At 51.3% G+C, this 26,093-nt stretch overlaps 1 protein-coding gene across 3 annotated transcripts in view; it reads left to right on the forward strand.

The window, feature by feature from the left end:
- Positions 1 to 26,093, forward strand: part of STARD8 (StAR related lipid transfer domain containing 8) — a 78,056-nt gene that overhangs the window by 43,138 nt on the left and 8,825 nt on the right. For 2 of the 3 annotated variants that reach the window (XM_008970005.5, XM_055106379.3), the window contains exons 3-5: positions 21,912 to 21,983; positions 24,292 to 24,373; positions 25,366 to 25,429. In XM_008970005.5, coding sequence (XP_008968253.2) covers positions 21,912 to 21,983; positions 24,292 to 24,373; positions 25,366 to 25,429 — 218 coding nt within the window. Of the gene's footprint in view, positions 1 to 2,697; positions 2,875 to 21,911; positions 21,984 to 24,291; positions 24,374 to 25,365; positions 25,430 to 26,093 lie in introns of those variants that run through there. The other variant, XM_008970009.5, reaches the window with a different exon arrangement.

Here is a 26,093-nt window from a genome sequence, read left to right on the forward strand (position 1 = left end):
TTTCCAGATGAGGAAACTGAGGCAGAGTCACACAGCTAGTAAGTAGCAGAGGCCATTTGTACCCAGGCCATCTTGCTCCAGTGTTCATTATACTCCCTCTTGTGGGGCTTACATGGTCTGTGGGCATGGTAGAATGAGGAAAGCCCCATGCCTCGGGCACAGAAACACACACACACACACACACACACACACACACAAACATACACACGGAGACTTTTTCTTTTGCCAGGCCTTGGCCTGCTTCAAGCACTCTACATTCCCCTGCCTGATGACTGAGCTGGCATCCAAGGTAGCAACAGCAATGGTACTATAGGACACACAGGCAAGAGTGAGGGCTTGAGGAAAAGGGAAAGTCAAGAACCTAAAGCCTCCAGTTACCTCCATAGCCACTCAGGCTGCAACCTAGAAATGGGCCTGTGAAAAGATACTCTTTCTCATCCATTCCAGGCACTATTAATCCATGCAAGACTCAGGGGCAGGGAGCAGGGGTTGGCAGGGGTATTGAAGGGGATGAGCTATCTTTGCCCTGCTGAACAGGCTGAGCTCTCCTGGCCAGAATAAAAGAGGGAGATCAAAAAAGACCAAAAGAAATAGCCCTGATATCGCTTGGGCCATTTCAAAATGTCACAATGTGCATGGCAAATATCATGATTGTAGCTTACCCTGACAATTGTGTTCACTGTCATTCGACAAGCATTTTTATTGAACATCTACTCTATGCCAGGCACTGCAAAGTTCTCCTTCTAAGTATTTATAGCAGTGCCCCATTTTTTGGTAGTTTTCATACTATACCCTCCTCCTTTTTTGTTTCCTGGTTTGATGGCTTTTAAAAAAAATACAGCTGGTGTCTCAGAACCCATGATATCTGATTCAGTTAAATGTATCTACTAAAAGATAAGTTGACTTTGCTCATTAGTCATATGATTGTCATTTATTTTTGGTTGTGCTTTGAATATCTTTCAACATTTGTTCATTCATTAACAAACAATAGTGAGGAAAGTACTGTAAGCACTGTGCTTGGTGCCCTGGAGTGGATGGAATTGGCTTTGACAAGGTTTCTTGCCCTTAGGGAAATGATAAAATCATTGCAGGACCCCACTTTTTGTCCTTTTTAGCACTGTGCACAGGCAAGATGCCTTTGGCTTCAACTCAGAGCCTTAAGGATGCTTACAATTGTTAAAGCCCAGCCTCAGGAAGGAGGTCATATCCCTTCCCACCCACCAGAAGGATTTTGCTTCTGGGAGTAACTTCTGGTGTGCAGGCCTCATCCATAGACCCACAGGGACTTGGCGCACCTTGAACAAATTGCTAGAGGATACGAGCGGCAGTCCTGCCATCAAGAGGAAAAGAGGGATACATGGGACACACAGTGGTGGTAGTGTCACTTTATCATTGCTCCTCTGACTCTCATCAGGGCCAGCAGGGAAGGAATGTGGGAGAATTTCAGTTTGGCCTAGTGAACTGAAAGCTAGACAGGAGAGGGGCACTTGGGGCTGGGTTAGGTATGGCTCTGTCTTTCCCTGGGTGACCTTGATAAAGTTGCTGCCCTCAGAGACAGATATTTTTGCTCTCATCTGTATCAGATACTCTAACAAGCAAGTTAGATGGATGCAGTTCCTGCCTTCTAGGAATGGTGTGGAGAAAATAACCAGTGTACAGGTATTGACCCTGCCATGGATTTGCTGAGTAAATCATTTGAGGCCAGGAGTGTGAGACCAGCCTGGGCAACATAGCAAGACTTCAGCTCTACAAAAAATGTAAAAATTAGCTGAGCATGGTGGCACACACCTGTTATCCTAGCTACTCAGGAAGTTGAGGCAGGAGATTTTCTTGACCACAGGAGTTCCAGGCTGGGTAGCTTTAAGTGAGTCACCTCTGCTCAGTTTCTGTCTTTGTAAATGTGAGGGATAGCAGTTGAACTGCATGAGGTCCTGGATACTCTCAGACCTGACTAATAGGAGTCCTCAATTCAACAATGAAATCAAGGTTGTGAACTTGTGTTGGACCCTTGTGATGAAAGGCCAGAGAGAAATCAAAGCCGAAGGCTCTTGTTTCTTACTGAATTTGAATAGACTTTCTGGTGGTGCTTACTATCAGAACTCCTGGAAGCCCTCCCCTGCCACGATTAATGTTCGTGCTCCAAATTCTCCATGCATTTCTCCGCGGAGGTAGAGTTCGGACTTGGGGTAGGGGACAGAAGCCTGGGGTATTGGGGAAGTTGCAGAGCCACTGGGGCCTGAGCAACGTAGGGATGGCAGCTTCCTGCTCAAATTCCTAATTATCTGGTTTTCCCCTACCAATTGGAGATTTCACCGAAGTTGTGTCTTCTGGACATCCCATAAATTATCCGAGCAAGTCACTGAACCCTCCCGGGCACATAGCATATGTGTTTAAATCCCCCAAACAGTGCCGGACTCATTCAGAACTCAATAAATATTAGCCTGTGTGCCTGGCCAAGTCACTCCTTCAGCCTCAGTCTTTGGGCTTGCACCTCCTCCCTGGCAGCGGTGTGACCGGAGGGAAAGGCAGCGGCGAGGGCCTTGGAGGACCTGCAGGCAGTGCCCCGCCCACCCAGATTTGGGTGACTTTCCCGCGAGTCCGGTGGGCCAGACTGCGCCCCCATTGGCCGAGGGGAGGTGGGCGGGGCGTCCCTACAGCTCTACTCGCCGACGCTCCCTCCCCACTTGAGCTGAGTGGACTCGGGTTGACAACGGCTAAGCAGCCGCGGCAGCTGCTCTTCTGGCTGGCACCGTCACCCCTGCCCGACCCCAGGCCCCGCGTGTGTCCCGGACGGAGCAGTCCCTCCTGGGCTCGCCTCCTGCCCGCTCGCTCTGTGTCAGCGCCCGAACCCAAAGGGGTGGACGCGGCCTCCAGGTAGGAGTCTGGGCGACGGCAGGGGGAGATCCAGACAAACGGGGGCGCCTGGGGCTCCCTCTCCCCGCCTTGCCTCTCTGGCGCGCTCCGGCTCGGCCCTTCTCCTAGCGGTTCTGCCGGGCGGCGTACGCAAGAGACAGGGAGGAAGCGAGCCGAGCCACCCCCGCCCCTGGGATTGGGGGGTCAGAGTCGCCGAAATTGGGGGACCCCCGAGCGCGCCAGCCGCGCGTCTTCCAGCGAAGCCTCGCGAGTGGGGCGGTGGAAGGCAGCTGTCCGCCTGTTACCGCCGGGCCCGTGGGTCTCGCAGCCGTCGCGCTGGGGCTTTGGAGGGGCGTTGCAGCTGGCCGGGGGCGGCAGAGCTTCAGGCTCTGTTGCCGGGTCGCGCCAGATCTCCTGCCCTCTCCTTTCTCTGCTTTCGAGGGCATTTCCAGGAAGCCCCCGTCCGGCTGTATGGGTTTTCCCGTCGGCCACTGCCTCATTGCTTTCTCTCCTGAGAAATGCCCAGGACTTCTTGGTATTAAGGTAGCTGCGGGGACCAAGCGAAAACGTTTGGACACGTCTCATCTTCATAGGCCTCATTTTCCCATAAAGTCCAAAATGGGTTTGGATTAGAGGAAAGGCTTTTAGTGGAAGTTTTTGGAATTTCCAAATTAGGTAGTGTGGGGTTCTCTCCACGTTCCTCCTGACACTTGTGAAAGTTGCGCGCTGAATTACGACTCAGGAAACTGGGGTTCAGCCAGTCCATGTGACCTTAGGCGAGTCATACTACTGTGTGGGCCATAGTGTTTTCAGCCACACCTCAGGTGGCAGCTTGATTTCAGTATCTAAAGGGCCCGGTCTCTTTCACCCTGACATTTGTTTACTTGGTACCTGGGGTCAGGCTCCTAACTGGCAGGTAAAAGGTTGTCTCTGAGACGCTCGGGGTGGCAGCAACTATGCACACGGAGAGCTTTGTGGTGATTATGCAGCTAAGCCAGCTGGAAAACTAGAGTGTGCGTGGAGGGGTGGGCGACAGCAGCCAGACCAAGGTAGGGAGAGGTGGGAGTTTTCTTCCAGAGCCTGGGGCCCCAGAGGTTGGGGGCCTCAGAGATTGGGCTGGCTTGGAGCCTATGCTTACCCCCAAGTCCCAGGGCCCTGGCTTCTATCCCAGTCAGAGCCTAAGCGGGGAGGAGGGGTTAATGAATCACACCCAGGGCTATTTTCAAACCCTGACTCCTCCTGTGCGACCTGCTCCCTCCCCACTCTAGGGTTTGCCGCCCCCCCGCCCCCCTACACCTGTATTATTGCCCTCTGAGTTTTCCTCTCATTTTCATCCTCCTGGAATGAAAGGGGGACAAATCTTGTCTGCGGATGCGATGGGAAGGTGGGCAGCCCAAAGGCATGGAGAAGAAGGCTGCAGGTGATTTCTGGGTGGCTTTCGCAGTGGGAAGAGTGTGATGGGAAGGGTGGTGTTTTGCTGTAAGGGCATAGGGGTCGGTAGTGAAACTCTTTCACTCTAAAGGTACAGCTGCCATCTAGCTGGACATTCTGGGCTGGTTTTCATTTTAGGGACGTGGCCTTTTGTTAATGTGTTGGACTTTGGATTTTGGATTTCTGCTCCCTAGACCTCTATATTTAGTGCTAGGAAACACCACACTGGACACTGCCTCTCCTGTTTTTGGAGAAGTATGCTAAACCTCTCTGTGCATCTACAGCTCCCCTCCCCCACCTAGAGAGGAGAAGCTGCCTACAGATGATATCTGGAGGTGTTTAGAGCAAGAAGGGCTGAACTGAAGGTGTGCAAAGCAAAGGGGCTGTGTGCCCTGTGTGCTTGCTTGAGACGGGGCTTGCAGTGAATCATGTGGGGAGGATGGCAGAGCCTTCCTTATTCAAACACAATACCTCCTGAGTTCCAGCAGAGAAGCAAAGAAAGTGGCACCAAGAAGACTCGAATGTTGTCCCTCTCTGTCCTCTTAAAGTTTTAAAATTCCGTTATTGGGACTACAGATTGGAGAGGGAGCAGAAGACCCCTGTGTCTAGGTTTAGAGGATAGCAACAGGGACACAAAGGCAAGAAGGTCCCAAAGGGAGGAGGGGATGGAGTCTCCAATTGGGAAGCTGTCACAGCTGCAGCTGCTTTGCTGCTAGGAGACTCCTGGAGCTCCTTATTTGAGCCATGGAAAGTTCAGGTTCAACAGATGGCAGGTTTATCACGTGCAGGCTGTGCCCTCACCTCTTTTCTGGCTAGAAGAAAGAGTTGCCTCTGCCTTGAAAAGAAGAGAAGGACCTTTTGCCTTAGGCTCCCAGTTTGGTTAGGAACAGGTGTCATGGCCCTGGGCCTTGGGAAAGCTGTTCAGCAGATAAAATAGGGACAGCAGATTTCAAAGATACAAGGGCTTTAGGGTGGGAAGTGTGAGCTCCCGGAGATCTAGGTGAGTTTTACATTCTTCCCCACCCCACAACAGGGTAGTTGAGCACTGGGTTGGGCACACAGTTGCTGGTGTCAGGTGTTTATTAAGGGGTCTTGGTTTGTGTGTGCGCACGTGTGCATGGGCATGCATTCGGGAAGGGTCCTGGTAGATAGGAATCAGTGGACTGGAGGCCACAGCCTGGGCCCTTGTCACAAGTCTGAAGTGCTGTGTTTGTGGGTGGAGTTTCGTTTTCCCCAGCCCTGCAGGTTGGTAACTTGCATGCTAAACAGTTGCTGTTCCTGTTTACCTCGACCACACACAGGAATTTTAGAACTGAATGTTAAGTTCCCTAGGAGTTCAGGGTGGTGTGGAGCAAAGAACAGGGGATTGGGAGTTGAACATGGGGAGCTTTAACTCCAGGCTCTGCCGCCCCCCTCAAATTCTCCGACTCTGGGTTTCTCCTCATTTTTTCCACTTCACTGGATTAAACTAGGGGATCCATAGCTAAGTGCTTTGTAAACTACCACGTGCTGTATAAATTATTAGTCATTAAGTTTAGGCTTGGTGCTAGGTCTTGTGGAGGACACAGAGTAAAAACCCCCAGTTCCAGGGAATGTACCGTCTAGTTTGGGGGTTAGTGGCATAAATAATACATGCCACTAATTATTTATGTATTAAATAATAATACCTTGGTGAGGACTTCAAAAAAGTTATTGTGAATAATTTCAAACATATATAAAAATAGAGATAATTAGTGTACTAAGACCCCATGTACCCATCACCCAGTTTCAACAGCCATTTGCCCATGGCCAATCCTGCCCTGTCCATACTCTTATCTACATCATGCCCTTGTTATTTTGAAACAAATCCCAGAAACTTTATCAGTTCATCTATACATATTTCGATACGTATTTCTAAAAGATAAGGATTCATAAAAACAACCATTATCACACCTAAAATAGTTTCTTAATATTATCAAATAACCGGTAAGTGTTCATATTTCCAATTGTTGAGAAGGACTTATTTGCCCTGGACGTCCATTCTGCCCTGGGAAATCCATTCCAGGGAGTGATTGCTTTTGACTGAGGGGAAGGTGACGGACAGAGGCAGTGGCATTTGAGCTGAACCTTGGAAGAGAGGCCCAGGAAAGGTCCAGCCCAGATGTTAGCCGCCTCTAGGGCTCCAGATCTGGAGGCTGACCCATGGAGGCTTCTTGCAGAGACTTACTGCCTTTGTTTCTCTAGCAGTAAATGACAGTTCTCACTCTCACACTTGCTTCCCCAGTCCAGGGCACCCAGGAGTTTGGGGTACGCAGGTCTGGGAGAATTCTGGGAGGCTGCTCTCCACCTAGGCCCCTCCCCTGCGCCTGGCCCCTGAGGCCAGTTCAGAGCAAAACAGGATGCATTCAGGATGAACGTCTTTCCCAGCTTGTCATCTAATCACCAAGGCCCAGCTTGGAGCTTCCTCTCTCATTCATGATAAAAACCCTCACTGTCTCTCTTTTCCCTTCCGCCCCAGTAAGGGTGTGCTGACTTCCTCCATATCCGGGCCAGCCCTCTACCCCCATGCGGGGCTGAGGGAGAGATTCCCTCAGTGCAGGCCTCTGCCCCCACCCACCTCACCACAGCCTGTCAGAGAGGGAGAGAAAGACCCCAGGAATGTTCTCCCTGACTGCAGGCTCCTGCTCTTGGGCTGTCCTTGGGAAAAGAGCAGCCTCCTTCCAACAAGCCTGGGGTCCTGCCACTGCTTGGTTAATCATTGAGCCACATAATAACCACCTTGGAAAGTCATCTCTAGGGGATGGTCATTAACTAACTCCCTGTCTACCCCAGGCCTTAAAGAGACCATATCCTGAACCCTCACCTTCCCCCAAGGGAACATTGACAAACATTCACTCACGGGAACTTCTGGGGCCAGTGAAAAGTCTGCCCCTCCGTCCTTTACTTGGCAAACAGAAGCAGTTATTCACACCGTTTGAAGGACATGGGTTCAGCTTGGATGGTATTGAGAAGGGGAGCGGAGTGAATTGATGGGGATTTGGATGGGCAGTGGGGTCCAGCATCAGAGTTAAAAAGGGGTAGGGGGGTGTTTCTAGGAGTAGTGGATCCCCTCATCTCAATTTGAAAGTCTAAAAGAGCAAGAAATGCCCACCCAAAGGGTCTGCCGATGCTGGGGATGGGGTGAGGCTGTGTGAATGCGTGTCTGTTTTCAGTACAGCTGTGGGTCCCTCCACACCAGGCTGCAGTGGAAATGGGGACAGCCAACCACATGATTGCTGCTGAGAGGCTGAGGACCTCTGTAAGTGGAGGAGGATGCCTTCCTCCGGGAGCCTGTATCTGGACAAGCAGTGGCACTTGGGAAGGGTCGGGCCAGGACCCAGACCCAGACCCAGACCCAATTTAGAAAGCTCCAGACCACATGCAGTTTTCTGCAGTTTCAGTAGGAAGAGAAGGAACCACTCCGTGGGCCTACTACAGAGTTGGGAAACGGCTTCTGGTTCTGCCCCCTCTATAGCTTTCTCTCGGTGAGTGATTTTTGCTTTCTCTGGGTGTCAATTTCCACAACTATAAAGTGGGTAGGGCAGTTGGCAGGCAGACTCAGTGGTCTGTGAGCCTTCCTTTCAGCTATGCAAGTATGCCTCCCCACTCAAGACCCTTTTCTTATCTACCAGGCAATGGTGAGCTGGCTTCAAATTCAATCAGGCCCAGACACTGAATGTTCTCAGCTGGCTGGGTCAGTTGGAGCTGGCCAAGCCCTGAATTGCCACAGCTTGGGTTCTCCTTGTGCTTGGGCATTTCTGCAGTTTGCTCTCTGGCCCCTCCCCAAGCCTGTGTCTGTCCCTAGTGGCCAGCCACTCTCTGACCCATTCAGCCACAAGTTAATGAGTGAACTGCTCCCCCTGGGTCGTACCAGCCCAAGGTGCTCCTGGGATCCTAGGTCCCTGTGGGAAGCAGCCAAGGGCCTAGCCAGCTCCAGTCACCTTTATGCTCTCTCCCACAACCCCTCTAGAGGTAGGTATGCAGGCAGAGCTCAGGGCAGAAGGACCTTTAGAGGGCACTAGGTCCAACTTTCCTTCTGAAGCTTGGGGCTTCCCGACAGGTACTTGTGCAGTTCCTGCTCACTCATGTTCAATACCTGGGAATGTGATATGTTTCAAGCAAGTTGCTTTCGTCTTCGGAATGTGTGAAAGTTTTCTCTCATGTTGAACTTAACTGTGCCTCCCTGAGGCTTCTAACCCTGGGTTCCGACTGTGCCCTCTGGGACCACCTGGACCCTGTCTGCTCTCTCTGACCTTCAGGGATCTGAGGACGGAACCCAAGTACACCTGTGTCTTCTCTAGGCCAAACAACCTTCAAGCGTCTGCGCTCCTCCTCAGACCTGGAGCAGCCCCCTTCCCAGCCTCATCACTGTCCTCTGTCCTCCCTGCATGCTACTGTTTATGGCCCCCTTAACATGTGGGGGCAGGAAATGGGGCACTGGAAACCCCTCACTCCCCTTAGTTTATTTATAGTCTGAGCTTGTTCAGATGATTTTTCCATAATCCTTTTCTGGTTACCACAACAGGTAGACTCCTAACCCCCAGAATCTTGGGTGCAAATACCTTAGACAACACTGATTTGTTTATTGTTCAGGTCCAGCCAGCTCTCACGATTGGAGAGCCCTTGGAAGGTAGGGCCTTCTTATTGGTGCCCCCATAGTGGAGGACAAGCCTGGTGTTAGTAGGTGTTCCCCTTGTTGAGTTAAATACAATGTAATATGTGGGGGGCTTCCAGCGTACCCTGCTTTCCTGCTACTCGGTTTTATCTTTGGAGTTGGTCGGGGGTGGGTGGAGGGAAGGGGATATTTTAGGGAGTACTGAAGCCGGAAATGAGTATGAGCCGTGCCCACAGTGGGGCCTAGAAGAGTGAATCAGACAGTGAGAAATACCAACGTAGCCATTCCTTCCCCTGGCATTTGATGATGATGACTATGAGTCCTCCCATTTCTTCAGTTGCCAAGGCACTTTCACTTCCATGATTCCATTGTGTTCTTAGAGCAGCCCTGTAAAGTAGATGGTATGATTTCCCCAGAATGATCTGTGGTGGTCTCCACCTGAGGCCCAGGGAAGGGAAGAACAGTCTCCAGTGAGGGAGGATTTGGAGCCCAGGTCTCCTGACCCTCAGCCCTCCCTGTTTTCCCCAAACCACACCCAGCAGCCATGGCAGCCGGGGCTGACTCGGCAGCTTCCCCACCACAGAGGAACCCCTGCCCTGGCTGCAACTCTGTTCCTGTGAGAGAGTGAGCTCCAAGGGACGTGGCCTAGGATTTCCTGTCCTTTATCTGGGCTGGCCAAAGGCTGGCCTGTCTGAGGTGTGAGATAGGCACCTGCAGCCAGCCTTTCTGCTCCAGGCTGAGGTCAAGTCAGGCTGTGGCAGAGGCAGTGAGCTTGTGGGAAGAGCTTGTCCCCAAACATCTGTCCTGAGCAGTGCCCACACCAGCAGGGCCTTCTAAATGGGAAAAACAGAGAGGGGAATGTGGAAAAGGGGTCAGAGTGGAGCAGAAGTAAAATACGTCCTGAGCTGTACACAAGCTCTCATGTTCACAGTGCTGGGAGACTTTGGGCAAATTACTTAACTTCTCTGAGCCTTCATTTTGTCAGCTCTAAAATGGAGATATGTACCCACCTCATGGGGTTGTTGAATATTAAATCCAACAATATAAATAAAATTATTGCCATTATTGTTGCTTGGTAGTACCTTCTGCAGTCCTGTCATTTTGTTGTTTTTCACTGACCTGGGGGTGGGCAGTTCTCAAACCTGCCGCCTCGTGGGCATTCGGTCTGGACTTTGCAGTCATTTCAGAGTCCACCTTACCCAGAAAAGCTCCCTTTGGCCATGCCCACCCACAGGGCTCCCTTCCCTTGGCCTTCTTTAGTGGCATTCGCGACACTCAACAGGCTATAGTAGTGATGGTGACACCAATAATAATAGTGAACTCTTCTAAATTCTTGGCAAATTTTAACTTCTTTAGCATTCATGGCAATTCCGTAAGGTAGGTACTGCTATCTTTGTCTCTATTTTATTTAATAAACTTGCCCAAGGTCACATATCCGGGGAGTGATGGAGCTGGGATCAGGACCCAGGTGGTCTGACTCCACCTCCTGACATCTTTAATGACTGGGCCATGCCTCTCTCCAGATGCCTGGCCAGGAGGCAAGAGCTGAGGTTCGGGTCTCCTTCCCCACCTGAGTGCTCATCACACGCACCAGTGATCAGTCACTTCTGGACAGGCAGTCCCCAGGTCCTTGCCTGTCTGCTCTGTGCACTTCTTCTCACCCTCCATCACCAAGGTGGACAGATGGATAGAGGGAAGACATGGAGGAGTGGGTATTCATGCTCTAAAACAGAGCTGCATTGGGGTGGGGAGGGAGTGCAGGAGGGAGTTGGGCAGTGGGGGTGGCAGTGTGGTTCTGACATCAGCACCAGGCCTGCCTGATGAGCACCTTCTAGTACTGGGGGTGGAGAACAGGGTGCTGGGTGGCATCAGGGAGGAAGAGACATTTGAATATGCTCTCTTGACAACCAGGTTGCATTATTTAGAAGGCATGGGTGGTTAGGGGCTGGCAGGAGGCTGGCTGGATTAGCTCTTATGATCACTAGCTGGCGTGTCCCATGCTAGAATTGGGTGGGAGGAGGTTGTCCGGAAGCTCTAGCCCTCCCCGAAGTGCTTCCATCTCAGGGTCTTGGGGGCTGCAAGCTTCCTTCCCTCAGGCTGTACTAGCTGCCAGCTCCATTGCTTCAGGGCTTATTCCCCTTTATCTTGCCTCCAAAGCAAGCTCCAGGGAGTGCTACGAAGGCAAGTCCATGGTAGCCTGTCTCCCTGAGAAGGATGGGCCTGGCAGCAGCTCTGGCCGAGTGCTGCAGGAGAGTTCAGTTTTTGTTCTGTTTTCAGACCTTAGTACCCAGCATAGGGCTTGGCACCAAGTAGGTGCTTGGGTATTATTAGTTGAATAAATTCACAGTCCATGGGGAGTGGATTCTAAGGGGAGAGCCGAGGGAGGCTGAAATGGGAACAGGTCAACAAGGAGGGCTGTGGTTATTTAGGTAGGCTTCTGGCCCAATCTGTAGTCCAACAGAAGCTGCATGACCTATTGTAGCCTCAGTTTTCCCATTTGTACCATAGGCATTACCTGCTTTGGAGGAGTTCTTGTGGGGACCAAATGACATACAGGATGATCAAGTGCTTTCCTGGCTGATAGGAAGTTAAATTCAGGCTAACCACTCTTACTACAAAAACCCTGGTAGATGATTTTGTGTCTGCTGTGTGCCAGGCCCCAGCCTAGACAATTTCTTTTCTTTAATGAGGAAGATTCTAACTTGGTAGCTCTGACTCTAGAGCCAAACTGCCTGGATTTGCATCTTGGCTCACCTCTTCTTAGCTGCTGACCTTGGGCAAGTTACTCCATATCTCTGGGCCTCAGTTTCCTCCTCTGTAAAATAGAGATATTATTGGAGCACTTAGCTCACAGGTTTGTTGTGAAGATTCAATGACATAATACACATTAAAAAAAAAAACTTAAAGAAATGCCTGGGATATAATAATGGCTCAGTACAAAGTCCATGGCTCAGGGCACATAGTAAGTACTGTATAACTATTAGTGTCTGCTATATTTTATTAATAATTACATTCAGTATCTTAAATATTGCTGTCATTAATTAGTAAGAAGTATAGAGCCAGGACCAGGGGCGGTGGTGGCTCACACCAGCAATTTGGAAGGCTGAGGCAGAAGGACTGCCTGAGCCAAGGAGTTTGAGACCAGCCTGGGCAATATAGGGAGACACCTATCTCTACAAAATATAAAAAGTACAAAAATTAGCTGGACATGGTGGTGCATGCCTGTAGTCCCAGCTACTCTGGAGGCTGAGGTGGGAGGATTGCTTGAGCCCGAGAGGTCGAGACTGCAGTGAGCTGTGATTGTGCTACTACACTCCAGCCCTGGTGACAGAGTGAGGCCTCATTTTAAAAAAAGAAAAGGAAGAGGTACAGAGCCGTGACAAATAGGCTACGTCTTCAGGTGGCTAGCCTGTTAACTCTTCCCACCGTACCCTGTAACTTCTACGCCCATAGGCCCTACAGAGCTGTAAGACCACCATTTGGGGTTCTCCTTCCCTTGGCCCTACCATGGCCTGAGCATGCACGTCATCACCCTTGCCCCCAGAGCCCTAGGCTCCGCCCCTTGCTATGTGCTCAGCATCACAGCCCTCCCTCTGGCTCTCCTTGGGGCTGGGGGAGGGGTTGTGTCTGCTCCCTTCCCGGGGAGGCCACTTCTCTCAGGCCCATTTCCTTTCTATCAGAGACAATTTTCTCTGGATCTCAGGGTGGGGCCAGGCTCCTTCAAGGCATTTCCTGCCCAGGAGTTTATATTTGGCCTGAGCGAAAGGAAAGGGAAGTAGGCAAGGGGGTGGGATGCAGACGTGGTGGCACAGGGTCAAAAGAGACAAGTGCCAAGACTTTCCAGACCAAGAGAGGGAGGCAGGAGGTAGGCATGCCCCTTCTCTCAAGTGAACGTGGGTGCCCTCCCCTGAGCTTGGCAGAGTGAAGTGCTCCTTCAGGTCATAATACCTCCACCATCAAGCAGAGTTCATTTTCTGTTCTCACATCTCTGAGCCTTGGTTCCTGGCTATGTGGTTTCTGTCCTAGGGCAAGGCTTTGAGGTGAAGACATGTGCTCAATTCCATTTCTAGTGCTGTGGTGATACCAGACAAGGGAGCAGAGTCAGAGGCCTCTATACTGTGTAGTGGGAAGTAGGGCTTCCTGTCTGTGTGTTGCCAGAACATTCGGTAGCCCTTAACACACTGCAGTGGCAACACAAAGACCAAAAGTACCCAGTGCAGAGAAGCCCCCAGTTGAATGGGGGATAGACTCACATGCTGCCGAGATGATCATGGAAATGTGTTAGGGGGCTGCTTCATTGAACTGAGCCACTGGGTGTTAGGGGGTTGGTGAGAGGTCAGGGGAGGCTTCGCGGGAGGGGGTGTTTGACCTCCAGCTTGATGAAGAAATAGCAGTTTGAAGCTTCAAATCAGGCCATGTCTAGATTGTGCAGAGCCTTGAATGCCAGGGAGCAGTCAAGACTATCTGCCCCAGGCTGTGGGAGCTCTTTAGGTTGTAGAGTAGGGGAGCGGCCAGGTTAGAGCTGGGCTCTTGGAAGAAGCAGCTGGCAGGATGGCCCCTTGAAAGGAGAGGCTGGAGGCTGGGAACTTGGAGGGCTGAAGTAATCCAGGCAGGAGAACCTAGAGCACAGTTGGGCAGGAAAAAACCCAACCATTTGATGGAAAAGTTGGTAGAATTTGGTGCCTAAATACATGTGGCCAGAAGAGAGCAAGGATGACTTGAGGTTTAAGCCTAGGCAGTGGGCGTATTGGGAGGCAGGAACATATAGAGAGCTGGTTTGTGGAGAAAGATGGGTTTGGTTTGGGTTCCCACTGAGGTTCCTTGCTTGGGTCCTCAGAAGAGAATGTGAAGGAAGAAAGCTCCCCCCACTGAGACAGCCACTACGCATCACACACACCTCTGCTGCAGCTCTAGATTTTGGGGAACGGCCATTAGGAGATGTGGAAACTGAGGTTCAGACAGAGGTAATGGCTTGCCTGAGGTTATGCAAGTTGCTCATGGAGCTAAGGCCAGAAGGTAGTTCACCTGACCGTAGTAGTCCAATACTTTCCACTCAAACCACAGTGGAGAGCAGTCACCGCTGGCCTAATATCTGCCCCAGACCGGTTTGGCTGGCATCATTTATCTCTAGGCCAGGGACTGGAGATGGTGGAGTAGCACATGGCTCATTAAAACAACTCTCTCTTTCCTAGGCACCATGACCTTGTCAGAGCACCTGGGACTGGGGTGGGGGCAGGAGCCCCTTGGGGGCAAGAAAACTAATGGAGCAACTGCAGCAGAGCAGGTGGCAGCTTTGACCTGCCCTGTCATAGGGAAACCCAGTGCCGGGCAGGAATGTTAGCTGTCTACTTTGGTCCTGCCATACCAAGCTCAAGCCCAGGAGCCCACAGGCTGGGCTGCCTCTGGACCCAAATTCTCCAGCAGCCTCAGTGGGCCTGAGGTCTGGTTTAACCTCAGGGTGCTCGTGACTCTCCCTCATTTACAGCTGCACACAGGAGCTCAGGCCACTGCTTCACGGAGAGGAGTGGGGAACCACAGTTGGGGGTTTCTTGTGTAACTTCCATTTTTAAATAAAATGCCAAACCAGAATTGCCACCTTTTCCTGGCCGATCCTGCAAGGTGTCCACAGTGTGCAAAGGCTAGGGACCACCACTGAATGTTGCACCCATTCTTCACTTCAGCCCCCAGGACATCCTGGGGGGAGGGTGGGCTGCCCAGAGGGGCCGGAGGCCCCAGGTAAGGCAGAGGCCAACCCTCAGGATCTCTTGCTTCAGATCTGGAGTCAACCTTTCTTTGTCTGGGGCTGTCTGGTGTGGTGTATGATGTTTAGCAGCATCCCTGGCCTCTACTGAGTAGATGCTAGCAGCATTTACTCCTTGACCCCCACCAATTGAGATGACCAAAAACGTCTCCAGACATTGCCAAATGTCCCCTGGGGGAAAAATTGTCCCTGGTTGAGAATCCCTTTGGTAGAGACTAGAAGTTTTTTCTGGGGTGTGCAGTGTTGAGAGAGGGATGTTATATAGAAGGTAGAACCACACACCTGAACCTACCACTGGCCAGCTAAAAGATTCAGTGGCTTGTTTTTCCTGCCACCTTGTCCTAAGGGCCCCTCCTGGGCTGTTTGCTTTGGTGGTGCCTCATTTGTGACAGGGAGGCTCCAGAAGTGTTGCTCGCATGGGCCTGGAACTTGGCATCCAGCTGTAGCCCCGGCCAAGACCGAGGCTGGCATCTGAACAGGTGCAGCAGGGCCCTGAGTTCTGCCCGGTGACCTAACAAGCCAGAGGCCAGCCAGGGTCCAGCACTGCCAACCTAGGCTGGGTGAAATACAGAGGCCCTTCCTGCGGTGCCCCTCCTGTGAGGTTTGGAATGTGGGATGAGAGCTATTTTGGTCCTGTCTCCTTTCCTCCCTGTGCCTCCCTCTGTAAGAATCAAGTTAGAGTTGTGATTCCAGTGAAGAGCAGCAGGAGCAGAGAGAGGCGCCAGTGAACTGGACCGCCCCATAGATAGGGCATTGCAGACCCCCTTGCATGTCTGCTTCAAGGTCAGGAGGGAAAGTCTTGGTGGCCCTGTAATCCCTGACAGCTTTTAGTACAGGTCCTCATGAAGGTCCCTTTCCCACTGTCCCCCAGGGAGAGAGGTGGCATAGTCAGCCACCCATTACAGCACTTCTTCTAGGGGCACTGCCAACCTAGAGGGTAGCTTTGTGCAAATTCAAATGAAACAGTGCCCCTGAGGGATGCAGCCCTGTGCCAGGGCTCAAGCCTTGGTGGGCAAGCTTATTTTGGCCTGGGTCCCTTAGTGTTTCCTTAGGGGAGGGTAAAAGAAGCTGCTCAGAGCAGTTGGGGCCACATGCTGAGGATGGTAGCTTCTGAGATACAAGCCCTCTGCCAAAAGGCCAGCACCTTCTCCTTAAGAGGGGTCCCTCTCTAGGGTTGGAGAGCGGGCAAAGGAAATGGGCCTTGTAGCAACCAAAAGAAATGATCTGAGAAGCAGTTTGCCGGGGCCTAGCATTTCTGAGCAGCAGTAGCAGGGCCTGCAGTGGTAGGCGACTCCTTGCCTGCCTCCTAGCCCTGCCTTGAGGGACCAGCCTCACAGAGCCTGCCTTGGGAACTGGGGTTGTCACATAGATAGTGGCATCACAGGTCTTTCTCCACTGCTCAGGACACTGGCTTTTCCTCCTGCACTCACTGAAGGTGGAAAAGACAAACATGGAGACCAGACCCTGTTTTGGAGGCCCCCATCCTCTGGCGAGGGCCACGGAGGAGATGCTTTTCCAAATAGGAAGCTAAGTCAGGTAAAGGAGGCCACCACGTGTTTAAAGTCACCTTAAGGAGCAGGTCAGCTAACTCAATGACCTTCACAAACACCCACTGCCTGCCTTCCCTCAGCCATCATAGACATTCACACTGATGCTGGTCACTCTCCCTGCTCCTGCACTCAGGTCTAGAGAGAACGTGGGCCTGTGAATAGAACAGGCCTGTGACTGGTCTCTGGGTAGAATTTTCCAGGGACCTATATCTGTGGCTTTCTAGCAGGCCTTTTCTGTTTAGGGCGGTGGTCTCTATCTCGGGCTGTACTTTAGAAGCACCGGGAGAGCTCTCAAAAACAAACAAACAAAAATGAACCCTATCCCCAGAGAGTTTAATTTAACTAGTCATGGGTGGGGCCCATTAGTAAAAGCTCCCCAGGAGATTTTAATGTGCAGCCAGATTTGAGAGGTGAGGGAGGAATGGGACGGGACACCCGAGAGCTCCAGCAGTAATAAAGGATGCTTTCATCTATGTCCCTGTGACATCCATCCATTGCTTGTCTTGAGTCCTGTATCTTCCCGCCTGGTCCCCATGCCTGATACTGTCTTCATGGGTAGGCATGAGCAGGCTGAACCCAGGACCGGGGCAGCTCTCTTATAACCCACTGAGTGACCAGAAGGTACAAGGACTAGGGTTGCCTAGTAGTGGTGTGAAGAGGGGGTACCCAGCCCAAGAGTGGGGTTGGTGATACTGCCTGGCTGAGGCCTTACTTCCTGTAGTCTAGATTAGATGCCTGTTGCCTTCTCTCTTCCTCCTGGCTCTTTTCTCTCACCTCTTTTCAACTGGTACACAATCTGAACTGTGTCTTAAAGACTAGATGGGTACAAAATTCAGCTCATCTTAACAAAAATAGCCTTTGTTAATGATAACTTTTATATAGCCACTTTCAAAACCAGCAAAAGCCCGATCAAATCTATAAGGTAACCACAGTGGTAGACAGGAAAGTCGTTAGTCTCCACTGTATAAATTTGGAAACCAAAGCTTAGAGAATGACACGAGTTGTCTCAAATGACTTAGTGGCAAGCATGGAAGCTGGCTTGATTAGAAAAAAGCTTTTTTTCCAACTTAGTGATCATCTTTGGGCATTATTGCATCTCCCAGTGAGAAATGTTGCTGCCTCTTTCCTGGGTGCATAAGCCCTATGCTTGAGCATTTCTCAAGACCAGAAGGCCTGCTTTTTTCCTGGTTGCATCCTTCTCAGCATAGAAAACTGCTCTGTGCTGTCTCTGGGACGTGGCCTGTGTAAATGTAGGTGCAGATACTGTCATTGACCTCAGAAAGCATGTGCTGCTGCTCAGCCTTTCCTTCTTTGATGCTCCCTCCAGGAGACCTGTGGGTTTGGCTCTGAGGCCTGATTGGACTCTGGAGCTTTCTAGTATGCCCTCTCCCCTGACTCTCCCAGCCTGGGTCATCTGGGCCCCTCCCCCAGGGGCTTAAGTCTCAGTGGAATCCAGTTTGTGCCAGCTGACTGCTGTTACTGACCTATCCTGGCACATCACCTAAGCTTTGGCCAGAGCATGCACTGCCTGCAGAATATAGCCTTTAAAACTGCTGGCAGCCATGCCTTGGAATCTGCATATCTGGATACAGAGGTAGGGCAAGGGGCCACAGACATTCCTACCTCACTCACCTCAGCCTGCCCGTTGTCACTCTCCCCACCAGATACATAAGCCCATCCTCAGTCCGGGCCACCTGGGCTTCAGCCCCAGGTGAATTGAGTCTACTGGGGGTGGGGGTGGGGTCACTCCTGGCCTCAGCCTGGGTAGGCTGAGACGAGTGGGAGGGACAAGGCAGAGCACCTCAGTTCAGCCTTTAATCACCAAGACATATGTCTCTGACTGATCCATCTGGGAGGGAGCCTCGGGGCCTCCCAGCCCTCCATGAGATGGTGTATTGTGGGGAGCCAATGTCCCTGACATCCTGTTTGGTAATAACCCATTACATTCTCTAGATTCCTGTTAAGGAGGGCTGGTGGGGAATTCAGTCTGTAGCCCTACTCCAAACTCCTTTGCTCCTTTGTCTTTGGAGCAATTGCAGCCTCTTTGAAGGCTGCTTACCTCACTTCCCCCAGCCGTTTGGCTGCAATTCTGACAGTGGTCTGGGCAAAGCCATTGTCCAGACCCACAGGGGAACGCAGCAGCTGGGCTTCTTTCTCTAATTTCCTCTTTTTCTTTGGGACCCTTCAGAGTCAGAGTTGGGGTGGAACACATTTGTTGAGTGCTTGGTATTATGTGCCAGGGGCTTTTACTTTCTGTAGTATTTTATTTAATGCTCTCAGTAGCTATAAGATGTGGATGCTGGCTGGGTGTGGTGGCTCACACCTGTAATCCTAGCACTTTGGGAGGCTGAGACAGGGAGACAGGACGATCACTGGAGGCCAGGAGATGGATATCAGCCTGGGCAATATAGTAAGACCCTGTCTCTACAAAAAATAAAAAGAAAATTAACCAGGTGTGGTGTGGTGGATGCTATTGTAGTCCTAGCTACTCAGGAGGCTGAGATGGGAGGATCACACAAACCCAGGAGTTTGAGCCTGCAGTGAGCTGTGATAGCGCCACTGCACTCCAGCTTGGTTGACAGAGTGAAACCCTGTCTCAAAAAGAAAAAAAAAACCCCATAAACATGAAAAATAAAATAAAAATAGAAAAAAGATGTGGATGCCATGGCTCCTATTTTACCAAGAAGGAAACAGAAACCTGGAGAGGTTATACAGCTCGCCCAAAGTCAAAGAGCTAGTGACTGACAGCATCAGGATTTGAACCCTGGGTTGTGACTCCACTAGACCAGAAGGAGCAGGAAAACAGCCTGGGGGGCTGGGGTTGGTTCCTTTGAGTCTGAGCTCCTTGCTTGGCTGGCATGAGGGCAGGTGGCATAATGCAATGGCAAAGAGCACTGAACATGGAGTGAAAAGATCAGGGTTATAGTCTCAGCTGTGACACTTTACCCTGTATGACCTTGGAAAAGTCTCTTGGGCCTCAGTAGGCCTTATACTGTAACTTTTAAAAAATACCAATGTGGAGAGTCCTACCACAGATCAATTAAGCCAGCCTTCTGGGGAAGGGGCCCTGGGCACTGGTATTTTTTAAAATAACACTTCCTAGCTGATTCTTATGTGCATCCAGGGGTGAGAATCACTGAGCAATGTGATTTAGACCAAGACTTTTCAACCTTTAATGTGTTTGCCCAAGGGTCTTCTTAAATATAGTGGTTCTGGGTGTGGGGCTTGGGATTCTGCATTTCTAACAAGCTCCCAGGTGATGTTGATGGTGCTAGTCTGGGACTACACTTTGAGTAACAAGGGGCTACAGGGCTCTAGGTAGTCATGAAAGAACTTGGCATTGACCTGAGTGAGATGGTCCCCTTCTGCCAACCCCCAGCTAGGGCCAATGCCTAGCATTAGGGGAGGGAGGTGCCTCTCCTACCCTCTCCATTAGCCATGAGTAACTGAGGGCTGCAGTGGGATTTTAAGGGTGTGTTCCTGGCATGCAGGCCTACTCTAGAGATTTGCTCCCTTTCCTGGGGTGGCCATACTTGTGACCCTTTAGGGGCCACTGTCTGCTCCTGCGCCTGCCTCTCTGGAAGTCCTAACCTGGTCCATTTTCTGGCACCTCCCTTTTGTCCTAATAACAGGAAAGCAGAGCTGGCTGCCAGGATGCGTGCTGAGATGGGGAAAGGGTCTCATCCCAGGGGCATGACAGGAACAGGGACAGGGAAGTGGCTGTGGCAGCCAGCTCAGCTGTCCTAGCAGCAGAACCATGTTCCTCACAGGCTCCCTGGGCAGCTCCCTTTGGACTGGTCTTACATCACCACTGGCCTGGAGCACAGGATCCTTTTTCAGGCTTGCATTGCCCCCTGCCAGACAGGTGGAGGTACTGCTAGCAGGGCTCTGTCAGACACTTTCCAGGGACCCCTCAGAGGTCCTGGTGATTCCTAGATCTCTATCTTAGGTTAGGAAGTTGCAGTAACATAAAACATACATGTATGCATGCACACACACACACACACACACACACACACACGGAGAGAAAGAGACGAGAGAGAGAGAGACAGAGAGACAGAGAGAGAAAGAGAGGCAGATGCATGCACAGACTGAGGTGCCTGTGGGTATATACAGGTGCATGGTCCCACAGTGATCCTCATGAGTCATGGACATGAGCAGATTTGGCTACAGCTACATGTAGAGACAGATGCTGTGGTGGGCACTGACCTGTTGCATTCACTCACAGAAATGCACAGATGTTCATCCTTGCCCTTACCCCCATTTGCCCCCAAAACCTGCAGGGGCTCCAGGGGCTGCAGAGCCCTCTCTTCTTTCCCTCAAATCCTCATCAGTGTGTGACCCTTGAGGAGCCCATTACTTTTTCTGACTGACTTCTGACTTCCCCCACTCTTCCCTCCACTGTCTACTCACCTAGCATCTCTGAAATACTGTTTTGTCCTTCATCTTATCTGTCCCAGCCACTAGGATTTCATCCTGGGTTTCCTTGTGAGTGAGCACTGGGAAGAGAGAGCTCTTCCTGTCTTGGAAAAACCTCACCAGCCTCCTTAGAGTCCTCTGGTCAGGGGGGCCAGGCGAGACTGTGGCCACAGGTGCTGAGGAAATGGAGGACGTGTTGGGAGCAGGACTCCATGGCAGGATCAGCTCTGCTGAAGCCAGCTGACTTCCCCCACCAACCCGGTGATGCCAGGTCCCATGGTCCCAGCCCCATTCATCTTGGCATCACCTGGGTGGGAGGCAAATAACCGCCCAGGCAGGTGCAGGGCTTTGCTGCTGGTATTTGGCCTACCCTGACTAGGAGCGCCTCCTCTGTGGCTTTAGTCCAGCTGCACATCTCTGCTGGTGCTGGCAGGGGTGCTCAGCTCTGTGCCAGAACTCCCAGAGCAGAGGCGACAGGCTGACCTAGCCATGGCCCCCCAAGACCCCGACAGGCCAGTACTGTGTCTTCATGACACTCAGCACTGCACTATGACACAAATAGGCCAAGAGGGCTGGGGCAGTACTGGGAAGCTCCCTGAGGAGGGAGGACTATAATGAGCATGGGGGTGCTGCTGTCAGACTCAGCTGGGATTCCAACCCTGGCACTGCTGCTTTGTCCACTGTGAGACCATAGGCTGAGCCTGTTTGTTTGTCTGTAAAATGGGGATAGCAAAGCCATCACCAGTTATTGTGTGTGTGAAATGAGAGTTGGCTGTCAAAGTGCTGAAGAATGTTAGATGCGATGATGAGAAAGAGAATGATAGGAATGGTTGAACATTTCTACTTCCTGCCTGGACTAGGGTGGTCTACCCAGGGCCTTGGAAGGGGGTGAGTCCCTCAGAAAGGCTCGGGGGTGGACACAGCTGTGGCTTCTTATCCCAGCAGGCCTCCTTGACCCCAGATGATCCTGGTTCCTGGGCAGGGGGTGGGAGAGTGGGAGGGGTTTGGAACAGGCAGGGAATGAGACTCAAGAAAGCCAGGGCCAGGATGCCCAGACAGTAGGGTTTGGGGAGCAGAGGGCCTCCTGGCTGGCTATGACTTGGAGCAAATGTGCTAGGACCTCTGGCCTTCTCTTGCCATTGCTAGATCACCAGAATGAGACATGTCTGCCTGCTGGGGTTGGGCAGCATGCACCTAGGGCCCTGGTGTCAGCACCCTCCTAACCCCATTTCTTTGCCTGTTTCTTTCCCTTGTTCTGTTTCAGAAGCCGAGGCCAAAAGAGCATGTGAGTGGCTTCGAGCAACAGGATTCCCTCAGTATGTGCAGCTTTTTGAAGGTAAGGCCACTCAACTGTTTACCCTCCCATACTTCCCCTAGCCCTCAGTTTTTCATCTGTTAAATGGGGCAAGTCAGATTCTCTCTCCAACTACACACAAGCAGTGTCTCCTGGCCCTGCTCCGATTTTTTTCAGGGACTTTGCTCCTGCAGTTGCACCTTTCTCTCCTGCATCATCTCTAAGGGATTGCTCTCACAACTGCCACAAGCTCTGCTGTTGCCCGTGCCTTTAAAGTACCTTGTCTTGACCAGGGTCATCACGTGGTACCAATCCTGAGGATGCCATGTAGGTACACATGGTGTGAAGAATGCCGCCTGGAGTTGTACACCCTGGTGGCCCAGGCTTGGCCTCACTTGCCCCACAGTGATGGCCTCATTTCTCTGTTTTCCTTCATTTCTCTTTCGTGTTTTTCTAGAGTTCTTCACACTTGCTGTTTCCCTTCCCCTTTTCTCCCCACACCCCTACTGCACCCTGGCTTCACCTCCACCTCGCCTGGTCAACTTGCCTGGTCAATTCACCAGTGACCTCCATGTGGTCACACTCAGTGGTCACTTCCCAGTCCTCATCTTGCTTCATCTCTCAGCAGCATTCGGTGCCACTGGCCACTCCTTCCTTCGGCTTCTGGAATGCCCCCCTTTCCTGGCTGCCTCTCTGGCTGGGTTCTGTCTCCTTAGCTGACTCTGCTTCCTCTAACTGATATCTAAAGTTTAGGATATCCCAGGGCTCTGTCCGGGGCCCTCTTCTCTCTCAACATTTCTTTCTCATGAGATCTTTGTCTAAGTACTATCCATATTCTGATGACTTCCAAATGTCCAGACCTCATCCCCAAGCTCCAGATTCATATATTCACAGCTGCCAATTCAATCTCTCTACTCAGATGTCTGATGGGTGTCTCGGATTAAACAGGTCTGAAACCAACTCATGATGGTACCACCATTTACCCACTTGCTCAAGCCCCATACCCAGGAGTCATCCTTAATTTAATTCCTCCTTGTTCCCATCTCCTATCTCTAACCCTTCAGCAAGACCTTTTTCCCTCCAGAACGTATCTTGAATCAATCCACTTCTTACTACCTCCACTGCCACAGCCTGGTGTGACCCAGTGTCACAGCTCACCTGGGCTAGTGCAGCAGCTTCCTGTGCTCTTGCACTCTCATCTCTACACTGCAGCTGGAGGGCTCTTTTTGGCCATAGGTCTGACTGTCACTCCTGCTCCAAACCCTCCGATGGCCTCCCAGCACACTCAGAATGTAATACACACAGACGCTCTGCTCTGGCCTGTCAGACTGCATTCTCCAACTTCCATTGATTACTCTTACTTTTGTTCACAGGGCTCCTCTCTACACTTGCTCACACCAAGCTCTTTCCCTCTTCAGAGCCTTGATGCTGATGTTCCTCCTGCCTGGAACTCTCTCTGCAGTTTCCTTGCACAGCTGGCTGCTTCTCATCTTTCAGGACTCAGCTCGGATGTCACTGCTTTCAGAAAGCTCTCTGCTGACCACCTCTCTACAAGCAGCCCCCACCCCTACCAGCCTCCCTTTACACTATCATGCTGGCTGATGTCTTCCATGACTGCACCATCTTGGTTTTAAGTACTGTTGCTTATCTTTTTCCTTTAAGAGTGTAAACTCCAAGAAGGCAGGAACCATTTTTGTTGTGTTCACTGTTGTATGCTGTATGGTTTGCTCAAGTGTCTGGCACAAAGTAAATGCTCAATTGGATACTCATTAGTTGAATGAGTAAAGGAACAAATGGGCTTGCTTCACCAGTAAGGTAGAGAGCTGTGAGACTTCTCAGATTCTCTCTTCCATTCCCCCCAACTCCTTTCTTTCCCCTCTCCCCTCCCTAAGTCCCAGGGAGTGTGCTCTGGGCCACAGGGGGATGCAAGGTATTGTTTGGCTACTGTGCTGTCCTGTCCCTTCTGTCCTTGCTCCCGCCCTACTCCCCCAAGTTCACCTTGGGCCAAGGAGAAGTTTCCCTGCCTGAGCAGCCCAGGATTCAAAGGGGAATGGGGGAGCCCGTGTTGGGCTCTTGGCAGCCACCCGGGGTCTTGGGCCTGCTATCTCCCATGGACCTGCCTTACTGACTGACAGAGTTCTTGGGTCCAGCTCAGCCCTCTAGGCCTCTCCCAGACCTTTCCCTGAACTCCCTGGGCACCCTCCTTTATTCCTGACTTTTTTTCCTTCTGCTTTGCCTCTTGTCTTCCTGCTCCCCCTCCTTCCTGGCCGTTCCCTTCCAGCCCAAGGGCTGCTGAGGCTGAGTTTGTGATATACCACTGCACTCATCTTTGCTTCTCTCTGCCATACAGAAGGTTCGTTTCCCCTGGATATTGGCTCTGTGAAGAAAAACCACGGTTTTCTGGACGAGGACTCTTTGGGGGCCCTGTGTAGGTAGGTGGGCTGAGGGCCAGGCCTGGGAAGCCAAAGGCCTGGCTTGAAGCTTCCTCGTGGAAAAAAACATCCCTTGTACCCTCTAACAGAGGAGGAGCCCAGCTTACTAACAAAGCTCATCTTCTGTGGTCACATTGCTCATTCTGTTCTTTGTGTTTGTGATACCCTCAACCACCCAGGCACTCTAGCTAGAAAGCCAAGATCTGGCCTTGTTTCTTTTCTCCTAAAGTTATAGCCCCCAAATATTCCTCTGCTTCAGTCCCTCTCTACTTACACCAGCTTGGCCCTTGTTTGAGGCCAAACCATGGCTTCTCCTTGGATCGATCACAAGGCTTCAGCCTAACTGGCTTTAGTCTTGATAGCCCATCTCTCCCCTCCCCTCTCCCTCTTCCCTCACCCTACTCCCAGATCGATCTAGATCCACCAGCGTCGCATTGTAACAGCTCCAAATGGTTGTTCTTTCTGCTTAAAATGTGTCACTGCCTAAGGATAAAAATGCAAAGACTTTTTAGCATACCACCCAAAGCCCTTTGCGAGCTGGCTCATTAGCCTTAGCCCCATTGGTCTCATGCCCACACTGGTCTGTTTGCTGACTGTATACCTACAGTGTCCTGTGTAAGCTTGGGTAAGAGTCCCTGTTTCTCTCACCTTCAAAATCCCATTTGCATCCTCCAGGAAGCCTTCTCTGACTGCATCCCTCCTTCATGGAAGTTGCTTGTCTCTCCCTGTGTTTGTCTGCTGTGCCTTCTGTCTGCTCTGTCTTTGAACACACCCCATTTCTGTAGGGTTTATTTCCACTCTCTGTGTAAGCTCCTGGAGGGCAGAGGCCATAATCTTCCCAGCATTGTGTCTGGTTCTTAAACCTTCACGAATATTGGAGCTTGCGAGAAGTTTTGATGGCTTGGGCATGTGAAGTGGCAGGTGCATCTTGGTAGGCTCTGCCAGGCTTTGGGGATGGGGACCCTTGGTTGGACACTTCCATTTTGTTACAGGAGGCTGATGACCTTGAATAATTGTGCCTCGATGAAACTGGAGGTTCATTTTCAAAGCAAGCAGGTGAGTCATGGCAAAGCGTGGGTCTGTGGTCTTGTGGTGCCATAAGGAAACCCAGGGCATACGTAAACCATTTGTAAAACTAGCTCCAGTATCCCAGGAGTCTGAGATGTCCAGAGCAGTGCCTTTCCCCAGCTAGGGGTAGAGATGGAGGAGATCTAGGACCCCATTCTTTCCTGGGAACTTGCTTTCTTGCTTTTTTTTTTTTCTGGGGCTTTCTATACCGGAGGCCTATAGTCAGGTGGGGCAGCCAAGTGACCAAAGCCCTGGGCTGTGAGACAGGAGGCCCATGGGGCCTGGTCTCAGCTCTACCACTGATTACTGAGGGACCTCAGGGAAACCTCTTCCCTTCTGGGCCTCAGTTTCCCCATTTTGCAAAGAAGGAGATGAACTAGAAAATCTCCAATTCCGTCCAGCTCTGTTGTGATTCTAATCTAAGACTACAGCCTAGAGCTTGGGAAGGTCTGTCACTGACTTAATGTATATCATTGACCTTGGGCAAGTGGCTTCTGGTTTGTAGGTTTGTTTTCCTATCTGTAAAATTGAAAGGGGGGTTAGATGAATTAGTTGACCATTACCATTACCATTACCATACATCTGGGCTCTGTCTGTGACTGCTGGCTTCCTCTGGCACTCCCAGAGCTAGCTCTCCCCACCTAGGCCATGT

This window comes from Pan paniscus, chromosome X (assembly GCF_029289425.2).
Source record: "Pan paniscus chromosome X, NHGRI_mPanPan1-v2.0_pri, whole genome shotgun sequence".
Taxonomy (NCBI): Eukaryota; Metazoa; Chordata; class Mammalia; order Primates; family Hominidae; genus Pan; species Pan paniscus.